We start from the raw sequence: 24690 nt of genomic DNA on the forward strand, positions 1-24690 counted from the left end.
ATGGATTGGTGACAGAGTGTGACCCTGTTAGCCACTCAAGAGAAGCTCCCTTTGAAGTAGCCAGAAAAGACTACAGTCCAAAATTTAATTTTGCTTTTGCTGCACATTCTAGTCCTGTGGTATTCACTCCACCATTTTTTTTTATTTAAATCCTTGTGCTCCCATACAGTGAATTTGAAAGAAAATATTTCAAGCAAAGTAAATATTCACAAATTTAAAACATATCAAGATGAAAGGTGATAATGTAAATTTCTCCAAAGACTTCACAGAAATCACGGAATTCATATGGCATGGAAGGAGGTCATTCAGCCTTTTGCATCTGCAGTGACTCTTCAAATGAGTATTACCAAGTGCCAATCTCCTGCTTTATCGCCATATCTTTGCACATTATTTCTAACTAAATACTGTCCAATGTCCTCTTGAACGTCTCAACTGAACCCACTCCTCCATACTTCCAGGCAGTTTCATTCTATACCCTAACTACTTGCTTGTGAAAAAGATTTTTGTCACATTACATTTGCTTCTTTTGCAAATCGCTTTAATCCTATGCTGTCCCGTTCTTGTTCCATTTACGCAAAGGAACAGTGCCTCCTGTCCACTCTATCCAGCCTGCTCATGATTTTGCAAACCTCTACCAGATTTCCTCTCAGACTTCTATTTAAAGAGAACTTCTTCAATCTAGCTTCATAACTGAAGTTCATTATCCCTGGAACCAATCTTGCGAATCACTTCTGCATCCTCTCCAATGCATTCACATCCTTCATAGAACGTGCTGTTACGACACCAGGACATCTGAACCAAATTAGCCTTTCTACCTCTATTTTTGCAACACGGTAAAATTGAACCAAAGACCTCCTGAATAGTCACTCCATAGTTCCTAACCCGCTTTGCCAATATTTAATTTTCAGACACCAATTTTGTGTCTTAAACAAAAAACGAAACTACTTATTAGATACGCAATAACTTTAGCCGGGAGAAAATTAAACAACATGTTAAGCTGATTATTGTCTGTGCTTTAAACCCAAAACATTTGTTTTCAGTCCCCATTTACCCAAAAGACAGACAAACATGGTTAAGGGATAAATTAAAGAAAATAACAAAACTGACCAGATTACAGAAATGGATTTCAGAATTTGCTGTTTCACAGGCATAAATATGGACTCCTTGCTGCTTATCTGACACATTGATCATAGTCAACTTCTCAGTTCACACAGGTAAAGGCCACAATACTTAACTCAGTTCTCTACTCTTCAGGCTTCCAGAAGCTGTAGTATCAGATTAGGCAGGAAGCTTTCAAATCTTGATGCTGTCCCAGCAGCAGCCCAGAATCATCTCTTAGAAAACAGTTTTAAAAAAACCTTAATTCTGGTTCTTTCATGCTGGACTGATAGACTCCTCCTGTGATCTCAACTACCATTCAACAACTGCTATCTGCTCAAACAGACTTGGCAGAACCAATTCCCAGGTACAAACCTTGTTAATAGCCAACTTATGCTATCTGTTTAAACACAATGCTCCTCCCAGGGTTACTGTGTCAGTTGGAACCTGTTTAATTAGCCTGCTGTAAGCCTCCACGTCTAACTTCACAAACAAACCAATATCACCTAAAGTGTGAAATAATGCAACTTAGTGCATCATGAACTATGCAGTGCGAAGACCAATGTAACCTTCATCTATCATGTTTATGTCATCAACTCTTCTGTCAAAACATCTCTTATACTAAAACACGGATAAAGCAAGGATTGTACACCTTTGTAGATATGGCAAGAACCATTATCATCACTGATACCTTGCTAAGGAGATACAGAACAGGGCAAATTGAACAGCAAATTAACACCACCAGGAAAGACTTCGAACATAAATTATTAAGTGAACCCTTGGAACTGTTATTTTTCATCTCAAAAATAAATCATCAGTAAAATGTAATCCAATTAAATCATGGACATACTATCCTAACACATAATTATTGAAAAAGGCTGTAATATAGTATAATTTTACCAACCTTCCATTCTCACTCCTGTTGCTTGTTTCAGAGGTTCTTACTCCCATCTGCTTGTCTATCAAATCCGCTGTGTTTGCAGGTTTATTCATGGTGCTTTGAACTTTACTTTGTCCCATGGCGAAACTGACAACATCAGGATTATAAGATGCAAGTGCATCATTGTTACCTCTGAAGGAAGGAAATTGTATCCATCATGACTCAGACATAGAAACCAGTCAGCCTATTATTATCTGAAATTTTATGAATGGTTGTGGTAACAATCAAGTAACAAGGTTTATTCCAATCTCTGTTTTTCCATACTTCTTTTCCATTTGTGTGAAATTCAAGCCCTTGAGAATATCAAACCCTTTAAAAATACAACAGATAGCCATTTGGAAGCAATTTTACACTATTAGTGTACTATAACCTAGTGTAAGGCTGGAATAAATAGGAAAATTTGTTATCTGTTGAGCTATGTAAATTTGCATTCTTTAGATGGATCCAACACACTAATAGTTGGACTTTATAACATTTTTAATCACACATTATATTTTTGTTGTTCATAACTGATCATGCTCCAGAATGGAAGATCTGTATACCATACCTAATAACATCAAAAGATCCTGACAGGTACACCTTGGGGTTAATGCAAAATTGGGTCAATGACCCTAAGCTGTATAAAGATGAAAAGGATTTCTCTACACAGCCTTGATCTTCAAACAGAAATACGATATTTCTTTTTCTTATTTTATGCAGTAGAATCAATTTACAATCTCACATCAGAGGTCAGATTCCAGATTTACAAATACTGAATTCAATAGGATGCAATAATTCCCTTAGGTTCCTTTCAATACTATTTGATTCATAAGAACTCCTCAATAAATTCTCTCTCTAGGGCTAGGTATGAACCAAATATAGTACTATTAGTTCAAAAGCAATAGTAATGAGATCCTTCTACTCTACAGCCGTGTTATATCTTGACTCCAAATAAGTAGGAGAACAGCTAAACAACGAGAGGTTGGAAAGTGTACGTGTGCAAAGTGACTTGGGTGCCCTTGCCAATAAATCACTGAAGGTAAACGCACAAGCACAGGAAGCTATTACGAAGGCTCAAGGAATGTTAGTCTTTGTCGCAAGAGCAGTGAAATCTTGTTTCAATCATATAAAAGCTTGGTTAGACCACACCTGGAGTACTGTATGCAGTTTTGGTTTCCTTATCTCAGGAAAGATATCATAGTTGAGAGAGAGTGCAACAAAGGTTTGCCAGATTTGTTCCTAAGTTGGTAGGACTGTCCTCTGAACAGAGACTAGGCAACCTGAGCATATATTCTTTCAAAATTTGAAGATTGAATAGTGATCTTGTTGAAGCTGAAAAAAATACTTAAAGGTAGACAAACAGTAGGCTGGAAGAGCCCAGCAAGCCAGGCAGCATCTGGAGGAAAGGAGCAGTCAACGTTTTGGATATTACCCTTCTTTGGATGGACAAGGTAGATGCAAAATAGATGTTTGTATTGGTTGAGGTCTCGAACTGGAGGCACTATTTTTTTTAAAAAAAGGAAAATGCCATTTAGAACAGAGATGAAGGGTATTTTTATCTGAGAAGTTTGTGAATCTTTGGAATTTTCAATCTCAGAGGACCGTGGAGGCTCAGTCTTTGAGTATATTTAAAGTGGAGGTTGATAGATTTCTGATTACAACTGGCATTGAGTTATGGGGATAGTGCAGGTAAAAAGCATTGAAGTGTTGAATCAGCCATGATCATATTAAATGGCAGAGCTCATTGACCCATTTGATCATGATCCCTTTGTAATCTTAGAAAACCTTCATTTTCTACTATGATGACACCAAAACTGGTGTCAACTGCAAACTTACTAATCATTCCATCCATATTCTCATTCAAATCATTTATGTAAATGACAAACTAAAGAGGACCCAGAACCGATCACTGTGGAACATCACTGGTCACGAGCATCCAGTCTGAAAAGCAACCCCCTACCGTTATTCTCTGTCTCCTGCCATTAAGCCAATCATATATCCAATTGGCAACCTCACCTTGAATCCCATGTGACCTAATTTTACTAATTGTGTTTATGAATAATGATACCACCTTCTGCTCGAAGCTATTGATGGTGAGCAGACTGATGAGCATCTGCGACCAGTTCAATTGGCCTCAGAGGTAAGAAGGAAATCGCAACAAGAGCAAAGCCAACTTCTTTGGGAGCTGAGCCAAGTATCCTTTTTCCCCCTTCACCATCAGGTCAGACTACTTGAAGGTGCTGACGATAGGCTTCAGAGGCATTGCAGTGTGCATTAAAAACTGAAAGGAAGAAGTAGCAAGTGGCAAAACCAAATCTCAGCATTAACAAGTGATCACACCCTGACACTGTGGGCAAGAATCTGGCAATCAGGTATAAGGCCACTCAGCTTTTATTTTTAAAGCAATCATTTCCTTCCTCTAGAGCAGTGATTAGAAATGCACACAGTACTCCAACTGTGACCTAACCCAAAGTTCTGTACAGCTTCAGCATAACTTCCCTATTGTAAACAATACGTTGACTGATAAAAGCATCCCATGTGCCTTCTAACAGGCCTATGAACCCGCCCTACCATCTTCAGGGATCAGTGGACAAGCACCACATGATCTCGCTGTTCCTCTGAGCGTCCTAGTATCCTGTCAATCATAAGTACTTCAATGTGTTGTTACTTCTTCCAGAATGTTTCATCTCACATTTATTATGGTTAAATTCCATCGGTCACTAATCTGCCCATCTGACAAATCTGTTTACATTATCCTGTAGACAATCAGCTAGGGATATATAGACTGCACCACCAAAATCATTAAGCCACATGAAATTCTCACCAAACCTCAGATATAAAGCAATACTCCAGGATATTATTTTTCACTAGTAATCAGTTCAATTCTACTCATGGCACATCCATAGATGGAAAAGATAAAGAATTACTCTATTTTTATGGTATTTGATCATCTGTGTCAATTCATATACTGTTCACATTCTTAAACAAATAATTAGCATTTCTTATTGTTTGTTCCCTTCAATCCTGAAATTTGTGATGTATATGCTAGAGTTGAATGCATTTCTTTTCTCCAATGGGTATATTATTAAACTTTAAACAGCTGAGCTAATTTGGGTCTTTTTTTTCACAAACAGAAGCTGGTAATTTGTGTCTCCTCACATATGACACAAAAGTATTTGAGAAGGCCAAACTAGTATCTTTGCCTGTCTTAGGAGATTTTTACCAAACACACAGAATACAGAAATCTTGTGAATACTCTACCTGCCCTCCTTTTGTGCTCTTTTTTGAATATCTAACAGCAAAAATTGGATTTCTTGCCGAAGCAGGTCTTTGATTACAGGAGCCTCTGGTAGGGCTGTACGTGAAGCTTGTAATTGAGAAACTCTCAATCTGGTTGCTTTCATCCCTTGCCACATTTCCAGTAAAATGGACACCTAAAATTGAGACCAATATTCAAAGCTATAAACAAACAAACAAGTTGATTGTAGCAATGACTGAATAAGTGGAAAATAATGGTTAGCCAAGAATGATGACACTTCACTGGGACATGCTGTAAGTCAGTCAAATATCAAGTAGTCATAAAGCAGCATAAATTAGAGATTAGCTTCAACAGTTTTTTTTACATGATTTGACAGACTAGGCTACATTATTCCATGTAGTGTAGAATTCAATTGATTTATTCTATTTTTGGAGTTTGATTTATTGAAAGTTAGTGCCATTTGAAAAGTAATGATCTTCAGCTGATTTCTGTGATTACACGTTGAAAAGAAATGGGGGGTAGTGGCTGTTAAGAGACCAAACCAGCACAATCAACATCCACCAAAATATTTTATGAAGGTAGGCTGGACTCTAACTTTTATTTTATTTTAATGGAAAGTGTTAGGTGCTGTGTTCCAGATATGATTCGATTGGTCCACTGCTAAGTCTTAATCAAAATACATTTCATTCTTACAATGCAATTAAAATGCAACAAAATGAAAAATCGTTATGAGTTTACATAATTGACATGCTAACAAGACAATGTATCATTTATCCACTATTCATCAACTGTTCCAACATGGGCAGCATTCCATAAACACCCTTTGGCAAAATGCAATGCAGCAAAACAGTTACTATTCTCACGTGCTGACATCTCTAGTCCAGTAGAGAAAAAACAATGCCCTTCTGACTTCTAAGAGCTAAACTTTCTGTCTAAGTCTTCAGAATAGCAGCAGAGAGAACACTAACCATCTGCTCCAACAGCTAACCAACAATAAAAAAACAACTGAAAGCAAAACCAAAGTCCTCTGGGTCTGTCAGCCTCACCTCGTCCACTCATGATTCTTTTGTCTTGCTCCAAATAAACACCCAGGGAGCAACCCATAGCTATTTACAAAACTGTCTGCTGGGAACAGACACATTGGCAAAACTGTGACAGAACGCCTCTGCAAGAGAAACAGGACAGAACACATCTTTTAAAGGCACAGTATCATCACAGTCGTGTAGATGTACTGGCATTGGAACTAGAAGTCTAGAATCTTGGGCTAATATTCTGGGGTCAGGGATTTGAATCTCACTATGGCAGATGATGAGGTTGAATTTAATAAAAGACTGGAATTTAAAATCTAGCCAATGGATGGTCATGTAACCATTGCCGATTGCTGTAAAACCCCATCTGGTTCATTGAGGTTCTTTGCAGAAGGAAATCTGCCATCCTTATCCCATCTAGCCTACATTAGATTCCAGGCCCACAATTATGAAATTGTTCATTTGCAATCAGTTTTAACATATACTGTTAAATCTGCCACATATTCAATCAAAGGAAATTAAGTCTTTTTTATAAGCAAAGAAACATAATACCATATATTACTAACAAAGTAAATCTGTCTTCCTTCCAGAAAACTCTGCTAAGATGAGAATAGAGGTCCAGGCATCCAAAAGACCTCAGTTATACTAAGGCAATATGGGACAAAGGAGCAGTTCAGCTTAAGAGTGTATTTTCACAAATGGTTAAAACCTGCAATATAAATTGAAAAGTCTACATGACCGAGGCTAGAGGAATGAATGGATTCTTACTCGAGTCCCCAGCTCCATCGATCACAACATAAAAGGACTTTTCTAGGTTATAAAAATGGTCAACAAGATATCTAATCTATATCAAGTTTTAAATAAAAGAATCAGCCATGTTAGTTTAATAAATGCAATTTTTAGTTTACTATTTAACTGGTTAGTACACATAGTCAGTAAACAAAAGTATAAATGTATATCCTTCTAAATATCCCAAAATATGCACACACCGTCCTCAAGAAAATAAGTGCACTTTAAAAAAAGTTCCTGACCTTTAGGGATATACCAGAAAACAAGTAGGATAAAGCTTAGAATGTTTCTGAAATATGTTTTTCCAATACATGCTACATGTGGTCAAGTTACTAATCATGCACAGTTGTCTCCAACTTACTCAAGAAATATAAAATTAATCACTCTTTCAGAAGAACAGATAGGACTTCACCCTGAACTCAATAAGAGGGATTTCCTTGCAGAAAACAGAGAGATCAATTGGGAAGCCCTTCCCCTCAAGCTTCTACAAAAAAAAACTGCAACATGTACAGTGACCTGTCATTGACCGCTTTTAAAGAAATCACTCGAGGCTATTTCCATAAAACTTGAAATCCATCAATTTTTCTACAATCCATCAAAATTTAAGTCCTCCAAGAAATATTAAATACAATGCATCATTGTAACACTGTGAATAATCCAAGTTAAATTGCTGGAGGTTAATTTCCAGAAGAACAGAAGCGAAAAGTTGCAAAGTTATACTAACTAATCTAGAACTGCTTTTAAAGCTGTGAACAACTCTCATCATTGTACTACAAACAGCCTTGGAAAAGCTACAGAAATTATTTACAAGGATGATAGATTTAAATCAATCAGGAGAGGCTGGGAAGGCTAGTTGTCTTTTATCTAGAACGGAGAAAGCTGACAGGTAGCTTAACAGAGAGGTTTAAAATAATGAAACAATATGATTGGTTAGCTGTGCAGAAGGTGATTCTACCGGTGAGGCTCCAACTCAAACTGGTTCGTCTTTTACACCTAAATGCAACACTCCTTTAAAAAAGATGAAAAGGTTTACAAAAATGCCTTTATTTGTCTTTCATACATGGTGAAAGATTAGCAACAGCACAGATTTATACTTGTGCATTTTCAGCTAGTTATTTCAGGCTGCTAATTCACTCTCTTTTCATATTAAGTCAACATCTAGTCTATTTTAACATTTCATATATCCATAAAGCTGGCACAGCCTTATCAGACTATAGGGTTGTTCTCTCCGTGGAGATGACTGATGGTGGCATAACCTGAGGGTCACCAGACCTCAGGCAAGGGGAGAGGGTGAGAAGGAAAGTCATTCATGGTAACCTCAGCTGTTGCAGGAATTGAACCCAATGCCATTGGCATTGCTCTGCATTGCAAACCAGCTCACCAGCTAACTAAACTAACTAACTCTCAAATATATGAAGTGCATCTACAAGGAAGTAAGGCAACACACACAGAAGGTCAACTGTTTTATCAATGGCTTGACCAAAAGTTCCGTTTCCTACTGGAAACGCACCCCCAAGAAGTATTGTGTTTGGTATATGCAGAACTATTTACAGCTCAAATGATAGATTAATACTCAAATGTTTCAGTCAATATTGGCAAAGTCACTTACTACTTACTGGTATCCCAGTTATTTTGCTGAATGGAATTATTTGTGCTATAGATACAACTAATTGAGAAATAATGATGTGCTGTCTGTGTTCTAAACTGCAGTCAATCTCACAACTTGCAGCTCCCATCAATATGAGCTTTGTTTTAGAGTTTTAACTTCTGTCAAATGGAAAGTCTTCAGTAGCCATGTCAAGTGAAATATCAGGGGAGACATAATGGGACAGGGAAATGAAGAGTGCAGAGGTTGGATATTTCCTGTTTATGTGGAAGGCAACTCAGATTGTTAACCTAGTTTAGGTTAAGCGGCATTTTTTTTTCTGGAAAAGAACACATGAACAAACATGTTTAGTTTTAATACACAACGGCCTTTCTCCATATTCCATTAACATTACTTAAATTAGGCCCTGAAAAATATAAAGACATATTCTGAAGAGTAATGCAGTCCAGATAATGCACAATTGAGACCCTTTCCTTATGTATAGGGAAGTATCTGGTTCATAGTTACGGCATCCACAATGTAGTTCAACAGTAAAATGATGCAAATATCATCAAAATTTAAAAATCATTACAACATTGCAGAAGTGATGTGCCTTGCCTGCGAATTTTGTTTTAAGACTGCTTTATCTTTCCTGGCCACATTTATTTTTAAATAGCCCATTAGGGAGAGGAGCTATAATGTTATAAATATAAAACAGTAGTTTGGGCACCCAGCATCAATAAATCACCTACGATAGGTCTCACTTGCAACGGGTAAGTTCCCTGTTGTAGTTTAAATAGATCAAGTCTATATCGATGTTTCTATTTCTAAGTAGAATGCCTCGAGACCTGTTTTTCGCTCAATGCTTTGATTCCACCTCCTCCCTTCCCCACCTTGAGCTCCACTGATGCTACCTGCCAATTTACAGGTGTTGGAAGTGAAGATCTCATCCATAAGAGTTCTATAGTCTCTGGGAGGTGTCCAGGTATACTGTATTCACAGGTGCCATGTGTGAAAGAGAGTTGCAACAATACTGGCTTGGGGCAGAGGGATTACAGCAAGTTAAAATGGGAGGGAGGGGGGGAGGTTGCAGAAAGTTGAGGAAGCAGGAGGGGGGGACAATTGCAGGGAGGTAAAGGAAGTGTGTGAGAGCAGAGTGGGCAGTTACAGAGACTTACGAGAGGAGGAGCAGACGAATTAGAGTTGCAAGGCAGGAGTAGGGTCATGATAATAGGAAATAAAAACCAAAAGAACTGTGGATGCTGTAAATCAGGAACAAAAACAAAGTTACTGGAAAAGCCCAGCAGGTCTGGCAGCATCTGTGAAGGAAAAAACAGAGTTAATGTTTTGGGTCCGGTGACCCTTCCTCCCTGATAATAGGGATTGTGAGAGGAGTCACAGAATCAGAGTCATACAGCATAGAAACAGACCCTTTGGTCCAACTTGTCCATACCAACCAAGTTTTCCAAACTAAACTATTCCTACTTGCTTGCATTTGGCCCATATCCCTCTAAACCTTTCCTTTCCATGTACCGGTCCAAATATCTTTTAAATGTTGTAACTGTATCTGCATCTACTACTTCCTCTGGCAGTTCATTCCACATGTGAACCACCCTGTCCAAAAGTGGCCTCACCAATGTCCTGTACAACCTCAACATGACATCCCAACTCCTATACTCAAAAGGTCTGAGCAATGAAGACATGTATGCTAAATGCCTTCTTAACCACCCTGTCTACTTGTGATGCAAATTTGCAGTGGTGACGCCAGTGGGGGCTGAGGGGAGAACAGACAGTTGCGATAGCAGGACTGGGGTGGTTACAGAACTTCGCAAGAGCACGAGTATGGAGACAGAGTTACTCTTATAAACTCAGGCATAATAATACAGACGCAGATTGAGTTATATCACTAGCAAAATGAAAGCCAGGTCCGGCAATATAAGATCCTCATACGGTTCCTTAATAATTTAATTAATTCACAAACAAAATCTAGTTCGTTGTCAAAAGCAGATCAAATATACACTAACAGCTCAAACTCCAAACTATATGAACAGATTATTCAGAGTGCTTAACAGAACTCTTAAAAGGCTTCGTTTATTAAGATTTCATTACTGTACAATTAAGTCAAAAACTCTAATTATCAACGTACTGATCATGTTTACACTGTTGTCTTCTCTCCACCCCGAATGTAATTTATCCCTCATAAATAACACACACATTTCATATGGTTTTCGGTAAAAACTTTACCCTGCTACGTGTACAACATTTTTTATTCACTGCTTTATACCAGGTCCTCACTAAAATCACTGTACCAATAATGTTGATTATTGTCAAATTTCAGAGCAAAAGATCAACTAGTAAAGTTAATGGAAGAGACAGATGGATGGAAGCCATTAGGCCTGGTTAATAGCTCTTTTGTAAATCTATGACTCTATCTATCCACCACTTCCTTAACTCATTATCTGACCAGAAATGCATCAGATTGTTTCTTGAATCAAATTAAACTGCAGTCATCATATCAGTAATTTTCCACTAACCTATTTAAGATCTGGGCAAATCATCTAATCAACATGATTGATTAATTGATTGTCATGTGTACCGAAGTACAGTGAAAAGCTTTGTTTACAAGCAGTACAGGCAGATCATAATAAGCAAGGATGTACAGATCAAATGTTGTAAAACAACTGAGACAGAGGCATAAGGTTACACTGCAAAAGGTGTGCGTTAGGCGAGATCAGCATTAGCAAGATCAGCATTATTTGAGTCTATTCATCAATCTAATAATGGCCGGTAAGAAGTTGTTCTGGAACCTGCTGGTGCACGTGTTCAGGCTTCTGTATCTTCTGCCCAGTGGAAGAGGTTGTAGGAGATCATTACCAGGGGTGCGATGGGTCTTTGATGATGTTGGCAGCCTTTCTGCAGAAGCAAGCCACATTAATGGAGTCCATGGATGGGAAGTTGGCTTTCATGATGGTCTGGGCTGTGCACACAACCTTCTGTAGTTTCTTAGGGTCCTGGGCAGAGCAGCTGCCAAACCAGGCTGTTATACACTTGGACAGTATGCTTTCAATGGTGCATCTGTAGAAGTTGGTGAGGGTCCTTATGGACATGTCAAATTTCCTGAGCTGCCTGAAGGAAAAAAGGCATTGCTGTGCCTTCTTGACCATTGCATCTACGTGGGAAGTCCTGGACAGGTTGTCGGTTATAGTCACTGAGGATCTTGACGCTCTCCACCCTCTCAACCTCTGTTCCGTTGATGTGGATGGGGGCGTGTTGTCCTCCTTTCTTTTCAATTTGAGCGGAGAAACATCAAGGAATGAGAATACATCCTTAAATGATAAGGCACTGAAGGGTGTGGATGATTGACGATGCCAAGGGATTAAAACACATTATGCTATAATACAAAAGTTTAAGCAGCTGTAACCATAAAAAGACAAGTAAATCTGTTAGTAACATATATAAGACCGTAGCTTATAAAAATAATGGGTAATAATGCATTTATCCTGAATAACCTTTAATCCGCAGTTAGATTGCAACTTGTAATTTTGGATACCCCATTTATAAAATGGGTTTATTTACTTATTCACCTGTGCTGTTCTCAAAGGCGTGTCCTTGGCTTATTAGCTGCTTCATCCTGAGCTGCTTTCATGGAACATTTTGTCAGAGATGGCTTGCCATTCTCTTCCATTCTCAGGGCCAGGTGAGCAGTCAGGTCACAAGTCTACTTCTGTTGCAATGAGAATTGAACCCATCCTATTGCCACTATTCTGAACCATATCCTATGAGACAACTGAACAACCTGGCCCCTAGAAAGCCAGATGATCCCAGCTACAGGAAAATATACTGCTGCGGTGATAAACTTGAGATACTAAAGGAGATTTTGTAGATTTCTTTATTAAAAAGCTTAATAATTCAGAAGAAGTGGCAGTTCTTCAGATCAGGATGTCACTGATGAGGGGTCATCAATTTAAAATTATGAAGGGTGCTCATGAACACAAAAGGTTGTTTAAATATAAAATGTTTTGTCACAGTGAGTGACAAAGGAAGAGGCCATTGTCTTTTTCTTAAAAAATTACATAAATATTTAGAAGATGACACTATGAAAAGAGAGAAGGCAGTGGAATTACTTTACATTGTATTGACATAGCAAATCAAATGACTCCCTGTACTGCAAAAATCTGTACTGCAAAAATTCAGGTAAATAAATTTTCTAGTCTTATATTCCTATTCCTACATTATTCCCATTTTTTTAAATTTGTGCCGTCTGGTATTTAATTACAAGCACTAGCTTGAAGTAATGTAGAAAATGAAAGAAAGGGGGTGCATGGAGAGCCAAAAAGAGTTCAGAGAGCAAATTCCAGCATTAAGGGTCTGGATGAATGAAGGGACAGCCAGCAAGGATAGACCACAAAACAGGAGATCCATAAGAGGTCAGCAACAACAAATACTTACAATAGAACCTTTAACCTAATGCAATGACCCAAGATGCATTGCAAAAGAATTATAAAACAAAATATAACAATAAGCCACATCTACAGATATGAGACTGGACACAGGGATAGAAAGCCAAACCAAACCAACTTCAATAATCATTGAATTCACAACACTGTGAAATTAAAACATGAAACGATCTGAAAATTGCTCAATTGTTCCTAGCTAGACTATATGAATAACAGATCTTGAACACCAAGTTTATAACTTAATAATTAATTGTTAATTTTTGATAATCTAAGTTAGCAGGACACAGATAAACAACAAGACAATTTAATTATCATCTCCAACCTAAATCTTCTTTGAATATAACCCCCACTCTCAGACAGATACACACAGTTAAAGGATAAATTAAAAAGAAAAAAGAATTTAATTTGCCAGTTCAATAAACAGCTTCAAACAACGGATACAAGGTCTTCAGAAATCCTTGAACGATGGGTTGTTCATAGGCAAATCAAACTCTACTCGTTGGGGTTGAATTCTGAAGTTACCAGTTAATGTAAACTGTTTCAGAAGACTTCTAGAAATTTTCACTTACTTCTTAACAGACTAGGATTCTTTTCTCAGAACATTCAAAACTCTACAACTGGAGAGAGAGCAAAACAAAGCAGCCCAGTGTCCAAAAGTTTTCAAAACTCACCCTGCCTCCGCCAAAACCCAGTCAAAACCAGTTCTCTTTTTGCTTTCTCTTTTCAATCAACATTTTTTGTTGTTAGCTGGTTAGCACTAGCCAATCCTGACCATAGCAACCACACAGAGCCAATTCATCTACAGTGTCCTTAGATCACTAATTAAGTTGCATTATTTTCTAGGCCAGTTCCCAATAAAAAAAATCTTTGTTCCCTTTTCTTTTAAAAGAAATTGCTGTTTAATTCTTAATTTCAACTCTCAGTATCAAACCAAAAGATTGTAAAAATAAAAGAAAAATAGTGATGGTCTTAATAAATGCACAATTAAATCTTTTTTGAAAAAAATTGAGTGATCTTTGAAATCAAAAAGCTTCAAATGACACAATCACAAGCATTTATGCAGTTCACAGGGCAGAGGCTGGGTATCTGATTACTAGCTGTGGAGCCTAGAAATAGGGGTGCTAGCCCCAGTATCAGGGGTCAGCCATTTCAGGTTAAAAAGTAGAGAAATTATATCACTCAGAGATTATCAACCTGCAGAATTCTCTTTCCCATTGGAGTGCAAATGCTCAGTTGTTGATTATTCAAGGTTGAACAGCAAGAGATTGTTGGGCGTAAAAGAACGAAAGGGTAGTGGAAAAGGGTACGAAAGTGGAGTTAAGGTAGATGTTTGCCATGTTTTAATGATTAACAGAACAGACTCAAAGGGCCATGTTGACTGCTCCTGCTCTCATTTCGTATGCTCCTATTAGAATATAAATACATAAATAAACAGGCATACACATCAGAAATGATTTCACTCACTCAAGTCCTAATTTCACAAGCTAAACAGAAAAATCAGCATTCATTTACCAGCCTTACAGCAGAATGAGCATCCAATCTACACACGTCAATCATCAGTATGCTTGCATCTTGTGCAATTACAATATTTTGAACTCTCAAAAGGCGGAAATGCCTCAGGAACATGTTATTTCAATTCTAAGAATGCAAATCACTTCAGGAAATAAGTCATTAAGCTACTGTAAATCATAAATGACTGAAGGAATGAACTATTTCAAACATTCTTGCTTTTCCTGGATATGTTCCAAGAGTTAATAAATTGGAATAAAGCTTTCAAATTAAGATGGCAACAGTTTGTATTTTTAACCTGTCACCTGGCGGTGCAGCAGAAAGGGCCACGTGTTAAACTGAATGTAGTCTTACTCCTGATGCAAGGAAACACTCCTTCGTGAACACAGATGGGAAAGGTTCCGCAGAGCCTGGAGAAATTAGTCAGCTTCTGTATTTAGTCTATGCAAGTTCCGCAACTGTGACAGGGCAACAAGGGTTGCAAGATTACATTTGTCAAGACCTATAAAATCCTTTGCCAACCATGTATTTCTGCCTGCAATAGTGATCTTGAATCCATGAGAAAATTTTATTTTTTTTTCTGCCAATTCCATGGCATCATGGTACAGGGTTGTGGTGCTGGACGAGCAACTCGGAAGTAATGAAGCTCATGGCAATTCAATATAATTTAAGGCTTGATAGCAGAAAAATAAAATGTGAAACACCAACAATTTCACCCAGCTTTCAGGGAAGGGAAGGAACTATGACACCTACCTAGCCATTCCTTCATGATTCCAGTTCCATATTGTGACAGCCTCACCTGATCGTGAATCCTCCCTCTACTCTCACCCATTCAAAACTGTGTACTGAAGACAAATGCCTTCCATTAGCTTCTTCACTCCACTTCTTTTCTATGTGCTACTAATGAGTTTTTTTTAAATGCATTGCCCTATTGGTAGAAGCTTGTAGTGCACAATTTGAGTATTACATGTCACACGTTTGAACAGTGACTACCTTCAAAAGTATGCCAATGCCTGTAAAGCATTTTGCAACAACTGGTGGTCAAGTAAAGTGCTCTAAAAACGCAAGTTTTTCTTCTCTCACGCATTAGAAAGAAGAATTTATGTCTGTCGTGTAACATACTGGTAGAACACAGGCAAAATAATAAGCAAGGGGTAGCAGTAACGGTTTTATCATTGGAGTCATAATCCAGAATGTAGCTAATGCTATGAGGAAGGGGGTTTGAATGTCAAAGATGAAATCTGAATGTAATTAGTAAATCTGGAATTACAAACTTATCTGATGGTGGCCTTGGCTGCAGTAAAAACCCATCTGGTTCATTAACGTTCTTTAGGGAAGGAGGAAGGAGCTTTTCCTTTATAGTAAGGCAATTTGTATTCTTCACTTGGTCTGACTATGTGACTCCATATGCATTGCAACATGGCTGACTGAAAAATGCTCTCTGAAACAGCCTAGCAAACCACTCAGTTATACCAAACTGCAGAAAAGCCTGCTAAAAACAACAAAACCTAACCAGCTGCCATCAACTAGGGAGCTGGAAACAAAAATGGCACATTTAGCCCTGTTGACCTGGCACAGTCCTTCTTATCAACATATGGGGGCTTGTGCAAAAATTGAGTGAATTCTCTCATAGACTAAGTCAAGCAACAGTTTAACATAATCACAATCACAGAAGTATACCTTACAGACAAAGTCCCAGAAAATACCATCACCATCTCTGGCTGTACTCTATTCTAATGTTAGGTATACAGTGGGCAGAGTTGTTCTATGAATATTTAATATTGACTCCAGATTCTATAAAGTATCATGGTATCAGGTCAAAGATTGGCAAAGAACCCACATGCTGATTACAATCTCCTGTGCCATCTCCACAGGTGATGAAATCAGTTCTGTGTTGAATAAAAATTGGGAGGGCACACGGAGGGAGGCAAGAACACAGAATTGTAATGTCCATTCGCAAAAGTGGCTTGGCAGCACCACTACTGAATGAAGTGGCTGAGTGCTAAAGCAAAAAGAGGCCAGACTACATCTGGGGCAAGTGGTGAAGGAAAAGCCAAGAGGGGGACAAAAAACTACTTGAACCTATCACCACAGATGTCAATCTTCAGCTGATTCAATTCACTCCATGTGATAAATTAACAACTTAAGGTGCTGAATACTGCAAAGACAATGGACCCTGACAACATTCTAGCACCAGGACTGAATTCCTATGCTCCAGAACTTGCCATGTCCCTAGCCAAGCGGTTCCAGTATAGTTACAACTGGCATCACCAACAATGTGAAAAATTGTTCAGACATGTCCAGTCCACAAAAAGCAGGACAAATCCAACCCAGCCAATTATTGCACCATGAGACTACTCTCAATCATCAGCAACGTGCTGGAAACCATCATTAACAGTGCGGTCAAGCAGCGCTTACTCTACAATAATCTGCGTGCTTGTTCTCAGTTTGGGCAGATTCACTCAGTTTCTGGCCCCATTCCAGCCTTGGTACGAACAGGGATTAACTGTCCCAAAATTAACCAAGATTGATTGACTTATTGATTTATTGTTATCACATGTACCAAGATACAGTGAAAAGTGATGTTTGCATGTTATACAGGCAGATTGTACTATACAAAGTGCTTCAGGGTGCTAGAACAGAATAGAGAATGCAGTGTTACAACTGCAGAAAAGGTGCAGAGAGAAAGAGATAAGGGATCAGACTTAACATTTGAGGGGTCCATTCAAAAGGCTGATAACAGCAGGGAGGGCAATTAAAAGTGCATTCCATTGGCATCAAAGCAGTATCTAACCATGTTCGGCATCAAGGAGCCCAAACAAAACTGAAGTCAATTTGAATCGGGAAAAAGTCATACCTTTTTGGTGTCATAGCAATCACAAAGGTAGATGGTTGAGGTTGTTAGAAATCAATCATCTCAGCCACAGGACATTGCTGGTGCTCCTCATGGTAGCATCCTTGGTCCAACCATCTTCAGTTACTTCATCAATGACCTTCCCTTCATCACAAAGGGTAGAGGTGGAGATGTTTGCTGGTCAGTGCACTATGTACAGCACCATTTGCAGCTCATCAGATGCTGAAGTAGTTAGTGTCCAAATATACCAAGACCAGGTTTCGGTGATAAGTAAAAATAACATAAGCACCACTCAAGTGCAAAGCCACGAGCTTCTCCAACAATGATGGGGAGGTGCCGGTGTTAGACTCGGGTGAACAAGGTCAGAAATCACACGATACCAGGTTATAGTCCAACAGGTTTATTTGAAAACACAAGCTTTCAGACTGTAGCCCCTTCATCAGGTGAAGTGAGAAAGAAGTGCACAGAATACAGAATTTATGAGTAAAAGATCAAAGAGAGGGGGGAAAAAGAGAGAGCACATGCGAGGGAGGGGGAAGACAGAGCAAGGGAGGGAGAGAGAGAACACGTGCGTGAGGGAGGGGGACAGAGAGGGTGTGAGGGGGGAGAGAGAGCGCGCGCACGCGAGGGAGGGGGAGGGAGCGTGAGGGAGGGGGGAGAAAGGGAGAGCACGCAAAGGGGGAAAGAGAGCACGCGTGCGCACAAGGGATGGGGGAGAGAGAGAGGGCACGTGCATGTGCAAGGGAGGGGAGAGAGAGAGAGCGCGTGCGTGCGCAAGGGCGGGGGGAAGAGAGAGAGAAAGAGCGCAAGCACGCCCTCGAGGGCATGTGTGCTCGTGCATGTGCGTTTGGGGATGGATTTGTGCGCACGCGCGCGCATACGTGCTTGGGGGCGAGAGTGAGTGTGCACGCACATGCGGGGACGAATGTGTGAGTGTGTGCGTGTACACGTGGGGTCAAGTGTGTGTGTGCGTGTGCACACGTGTGGGCCAGTGTATGCGTGAGAGAGTGTGTATAGTGTGGTGGGGTCACCTGTAGTGTGACATGAACCTAAGATCCTGGTTGAGGCCGTCATCATGGGTACCAAACTGGGCTATCGGCCTCTGCTTGGCGACTCTGTGTTGTTGTGTATCCCAAAACCCGCCCTGGAGAATGTTTACCCAAAGAGCTGAGGCCGACTGTCCTTGACTGCTGAAGTGTTCCTCCGCTGTGAGGGAACATCCCTGTTTGCGATTGTTGTTTGGTGTCCTTTTATGTGTTATTGTAGCGCCTGCATGGTTTTGCCAATATACCATGCACATACATTGCATGCTTTTTGAACAAAGTACAATTTATAGGCAGTCAGCCAAGGTGGCAGTTTATAAATTCCTACTTTACAAATAAAACAGTCTGATTCCAAACCGAAACACAAACAGATTCTAAACAAGGCCTCACACCTAACATGCATTGTTTGACCTAAAATGTCACTTCTTTATACTGACAAAACCTTTAGTTCTCTCAGGACAGTGATGTCAAAGAAATTCAGGGATTTACATATACATATTAATCAATTAAAACCTTCTAATTGATTAAAGATTAAAGCATCTTAGGTTTGGTTAATACATCCTCAACAGTTGTGTGACCTCTAAGGTTTTGGAGGAGATCTGTAGCTCGGGTTGGGGGTGTTGAGGTTGGTTGGCTCACCAAGCTGGTTTGTTGTTCTGCAGACGTTTCGTTACCGTGCTTGGTAACATCCTCAGTGCAGCCTCTGATGAAGCATCGGTGTGTTTTCCCGCCTGGTTTTCTATGGCCTCCCTAAAGTGCACAAGCCAGAAGTCCCCCTCAGACCCATAGTCTCCCTACCAGGCACTCCATCGCAGAAATTAGCCAGAGAACCACAAAGAAGACTCAAGCACCTAGTCAACAAATCACCCCACTCCATCCACTCAGCCCAAAAATTCCTCAACTCCATCAAAGACATAAAGATAGAGGACGAAGAGACCATGATATCGTTTGATGTCACTGCCCTATTCACATCAATAGACATACCACTAGCAAGGGAAACAATGATAATCCTACTTGAACAAGAACATGACCCCAGTGAAACCATCTCCAAGGACAATATGCTTAAACTACTGGACCTGTGCCTGACCACCCACTTCACCTTCAACGGCCAAACATACGAGCAAATCAACAGGACACCCATGGGATCGCCCATCTCCGGACTCATAGCAGAAGCAGTGATGCAAAGACTGGAAAGGACTGCCCTTCCGCAAATCCAACCTAAACTATGGATACGCTACGTAGACGACACCTTTGTCATCATTAAATGGACCAAATTAGAAGAGACACACAAACTCATAAACAACACCCTCACCGGAATAAAATTCACCAGAGAGGAGGAGAAGAACAAACAACTCCCATTCCTGGATGTCATGGTAGAGCGCAAGACAAATGGGGAACTGCAAAAGAAAGTACACCGAAAAGCCACACACACAGACCAGGTATTGAACTTCAATAGTAACCATCCCAGCGCGCACAAACGAAGCTGCGTGCGAACACTATTTAAAAGGGCAACAACACACTGCAGCAACATGGAACTACACCAAGAGGAGGAGGAATACGTCTTCCAAGTGTTCAAGGATAATGGATATCCAAAGAACTGGGTCAGGAGATGCCTACAGGAACAGCATCAGAAAGATTCTACACGCCCCGACACACTCATCACACTACCCTACATCAGGAACACGTCAGAACTCACCACAAGACTTCTACGACCGCTGGGCATCAGAGTGGCACACAAGCCCACATCAACCCTACGACAAGTGCTCACTCGAACTAAAGACCCTCTCCCCACCATGGACAGGACCAATGTCATCTACAAGATCCCCTGCAGAGACTGTGAGAAACACTACATCGGACAAACAGGAAGGAAACTAACAAGAAGAGTACATGAACACCAACTGGCTACAAAAAGACACGACCAATACTCACTCATCTCAATCCACATGGACAAGGAGAACTACGACTTCGATAGGGACAACACCAAGATCCTGGAACAGGCTAGGCAGAAACAAGCACGAGAATTCCTGGAAGCATGGCATTCCACGAGGCATGCTATTAATAAACACATTGAACTCGACCCCATATACATTCCACTACGGAGGAAACCTGGAAGTGAGGCAATCCATCGCAACGGACCCCAGAATTTAAAAACCAGGCGGGAAAACACATTGACGCTTCATCAGAGGCTGCACTGAGGATGTTACCAAACACGGTAACGAAACGTCTGCAGAACAACAAACCAGCTCGGCGAGCCAACCAACCTCAACATTGTATGACCGTTTGATCTCTTACTAACAAATTCTGTGTGCTTCTTTCTCACTTCATCTGACGAATCAACTATAATCCGAAAGCTTGTGTTTTCGAATAAACCTGTCGGGCTATAACCTGGTGTCATGTGATTTCTGAACATTTCCAACAAGAGAACCTAACAATCTCCTTCTGACACTCAATAGAAGTACCATCACTATTTCGAACTGACATCCTGAGGGCTACCAGCGACTAGAAACTAAGCTGGACTAGCTAACTTAACATAAAAGCAGGTCAGGGGCAGAAAATTCCACAATGCATAATTCACCTCCAACAGAGTCTCTACTTTTTTTTTCCCCATACTGTGCAGGCCTTTGGAATCCGTGCATGCAGTGACCTCAGAACCGGAAGTTAACCCTGCAATCTGTGTGACAGCTCTACAACCATGCACAAAAGTGTGGAGCGGTCTCAGGCTAGAGAGAATATCGCTCCTGACTGCTTGAAAGCCTGTTCGTCATTCACAAAGCGCAAATCAGGCATGTGATGGAGTGCTCTTCACATGTCTAGATGAATGTACCTCCAATAACACTCAAGTTTGATACCAACTAGCCCACTCCATCCACCACTTTCAATAGTCACTATTTTCACAACAGATGTACAAGTGCAGCAAAAGATTTACTGCAGTAACTCACCGAGACATCGTCTTCCAAACCCATGATCTTTAACATCTAGAAGAATAATGGCAGCAGATGGTGGTGTTCCCATGCAGGTTTCCCTCCAAGCCACACATCATCCTGTTCCTGGGTGAAAATCTCACTATGCCCTCTTAACAGCATTATGCATGTACTTGTACCACATGGACTGCAGCAGTTCTAGACAGCAGCCCACCAACACCTCTCCAGGGCAATTAGGGATAGGCAATAAAAACCAGCCTAAACACTGGCTAGTGGATTAAAAACAAGTATTTTTCTAGAAAATACAGTACTGTAATGCCATACCAACTCTACAATGGAAGAACTCCATCAAGGAAGGGCTAGCTGTGTCCGAAGGGAAGTCTGGAATTAGGAACAAATTAAAATGAAAGTTTCACATTGGGCCGAGTCTTTATTTCGTTAGTAATTTTCCACTTCAGTTGCAGATTTACTAAGGCATTGCTTGTGGATCGAGCTTTAACTGTGGATCCTTTCTTTTATCCCACCTTCTTCACTTGAAAAAACATACCTAAGATTATAACAGATACTTGTTCTTAATCATGCTTCCCATAGTCAATTTGTCGTTCTTCCAGAACCTACTGTTGCTGTTACACTTCTCAAGAAAGTTCACGCCTGTACCACTGTCATGTCACCAATGAACACATGGTCATTTGATCTGAAGTGGATTTTTGCGCCCTTGCCAATGGTGAGTTTGGTGATAGGAGAGGCACTTTATCAGATGGGATGGGAACTCTGCCATTTTCCAACTGCATTGCTTAAGATGTAGAAGCAGGAGCAAACCATTCAGCCAATGGAGTCTGCTCCACCAGTCATGAGTGGTCTGATAAACCTCAACTGCACTTTAATGCTTTAACACTGATTCCCTTATTGATTAAAAATCTGTTTATTTCAGCCTTGAATATACAAATTGACTCAGACTCTAGTAAAGAATTCCATAGAATCACTACCCTCAGAAAAAATTTCTCTTTATCCGTCATAAACGGGTGACTCCTTACTCAGATTATGCCCTCTGGTCCTAGACACTCCTAGAAGGGGAAACAACTCTCCACATCTGTCATGCCAAGACCCCTAAGAATCACATATGTTTTGCTTCACCTCTCATTCTTCTGAACTGTAATGAGTACAAGCCCCAACAACTCAACATCTCCTAAGAAAATTCGTCCATACCTGGAATCAACCCTGTGAGCTTTCTCTGGACTGCATCCAATGCCAGTATATCTCTCCTTGGATAAGGGGACCATATTGTACACCTTACAAGATCATAGTTGATCTCATTATTCCCAACCATTCCCAATTATTCCTGGGAAGCTTTCACCCCCTTGCTTACAAAGAGATTACCCACCTGTACTTTACAAATATTCTAATACTTTATTTCCACTGCCAATTGAGAAAGAGCGTTCCAAAGACAGTCAGCCCTCTGAGGGGGATAAAAATGGGCAACAACCTATTTTACGCAATGCCTATTAGAATTCAACAGTAGGATCTCACAACGAATTTCTTCACAAAAGCTTGTACTCCACTGTCTTTTTCCATCACGTTATCACACATGCAGGAGCAGGCAAGAAATGACAACTTATACTGTGCATTTCTTCCACAATTTTCCAGTGCCGATGTTAAATCTCCAACACCAACCCAAATGAAATTCCCAAATTTGAAGGTTAATCCTATGGGACGAAATGTCTCCCAGGCATTTCGAACCTTAAGTATCCAATTTTGAATACATTTTGATAATTCTTCTGAGTTTTTCTAATTAGTCACGTTTTGAAGCTTTCTTTCTTGCTTACAAACTGAATTGTGCAAAGGAAAAGACAATATGACTTCTTGAGTTTCTGCTGACATATTACCAGTGATTCATTGAGATTTTATCAGTAATTGGGCATTTGTTCTGCATCCTAACAGCTGAGTGGTTACTTCAAATTATGACATTTTACAGTCTTGATAAGCATGCAATACTTTGGTGGTGTAATGCCTCTGAGGCCACACTTTCAGATATATCATTTTTGATTAGTCCAATGCTTCCAAGATGAGCCAAAATAAAATTACATTGATCCTACACATTTATTTTGGCCTAAGGAAAGGCAGTCTCACATGTGAACTATCCAGGCAGGTATCTACTTTGGTGAGCAGGTCAATAACCAGAGGTCACAAATTTCAAACCATTGAAAAGGATCTGGAGGGAAGATGATAATTCTTTTCATTCAAGGTTGTCAGATGTACAATGGCTGACCTGAAATGGTGGTGGTAGCCAACTGCATTAATGATTTTAAAAAGGGAGTTGGATAGGTACATGAGGATGAGAAACTTTCAGGGTTATTGGAAAAAAAATGAACTGTGTGACTAAGTACAACAGCTCGTTCAAAGACAACAATGGAGTTGGAGGAACACAGCAGGCCAGGCAGCAACAGAGAAGCAGGAACGTTGATGTTTCTGAAGAAGGATCCTGACCTGAAACATCAACTTTCCTGCTCCTCTGATGCTGCCTCGTCTGCTGTGTTCTTCTAGCTCCACACTGTTGTCTGACTCCAGCATCTGCAGTTCTTGCTATCTCCGAGCTCATTCAAAGAGCCAATGTTAGCATTCAGATCTAATGGCTCCTTCTGTGCCATAAGTTTGTGAATGTATGTCTGAAACACCTGACCAGCCATACATAGTTTTGCCCAGAGTTAAGTCACTGATAGATAAAACTGATCGTTCTCACCTCTGCATGCAAGTCCAGGCTGAGGTCAACCGCAGTTGCACCTAAAATCCTCCTGATTTCATTTCTCTCACATAGAGGGACACACTCCTCTATAAGGTTCCATAGCGATGAAGGTTTCTCATAGTTATCAGGAAATCTATTGTCTCCTTCGGTACAGTTCACATTCATAGCTGCAGGTCAAATCCAGATGCATTAGAAATCAGGGAATTTGTTCTTTTTGAAAATTCTGTAAAATTTTCTAATTATTTCCCAAATTGTGTTCTGTGATAGAGCTACCAGGACTCTTCAATCCAGCTAATGCACTGATGGATATTCTAGGAACATATGCACAAAAGGTTGTTTAAAAAAAAAGGAAGTAGCAGGATTAGAGTGGGACTCAAAGGGGGAAAGGAGGGTTAGGCGATTTACATAATAGGGCAATTGTAGGTCTACATGCGTTAACCCGAGACAGAAGGCTCATGAAGCTGGAAAATATTTTACTCATTGTAATC

General features: G+C 40.0%; 1 protein-coding gene across 1 annotated transcript; it reads right to left on the reverse strand.

Moving 5' to 3' along the window:
- Nucleotides 1–2002: 2002 nt before the first annotated feature.
- On the reverse strand, nucleotides 2003–24372 carry ccdc24 (coiled-coil domain containing 24; the record flags this gene model as incomplete). Its single annotated transcript, XM_048592408.1, has 3 exons — nucleotides 24200–24372; nucleotides 5279–5451; nucleotides 2003–2170 (listed from the first exon to the last, which is right to left on the reverse strand). Coding segments are annotated over exons 1-3 (509 nt in total), but the record flags the coding sequence as incomplete, so codon positions are not given.
- Nucleotides 24373–24690: the final 318 nt, after the last annotated feature.

Source organism: Rhincodon typus, unplaced genomic scaffold, assembly GCF_021869965.1.
Source record: "Rhincodon typus isolate 14 unplaced genomic scaffold, sRhiTyp1.1 hic_rhity00001165, whole genome shotgun sequence".
NCBI lineage: Eukaryota > Metazoa > Chordata > Chondrichthyes > Orectolobiformes > Rhincodontidae > Rhincodon > Rhincodon typus.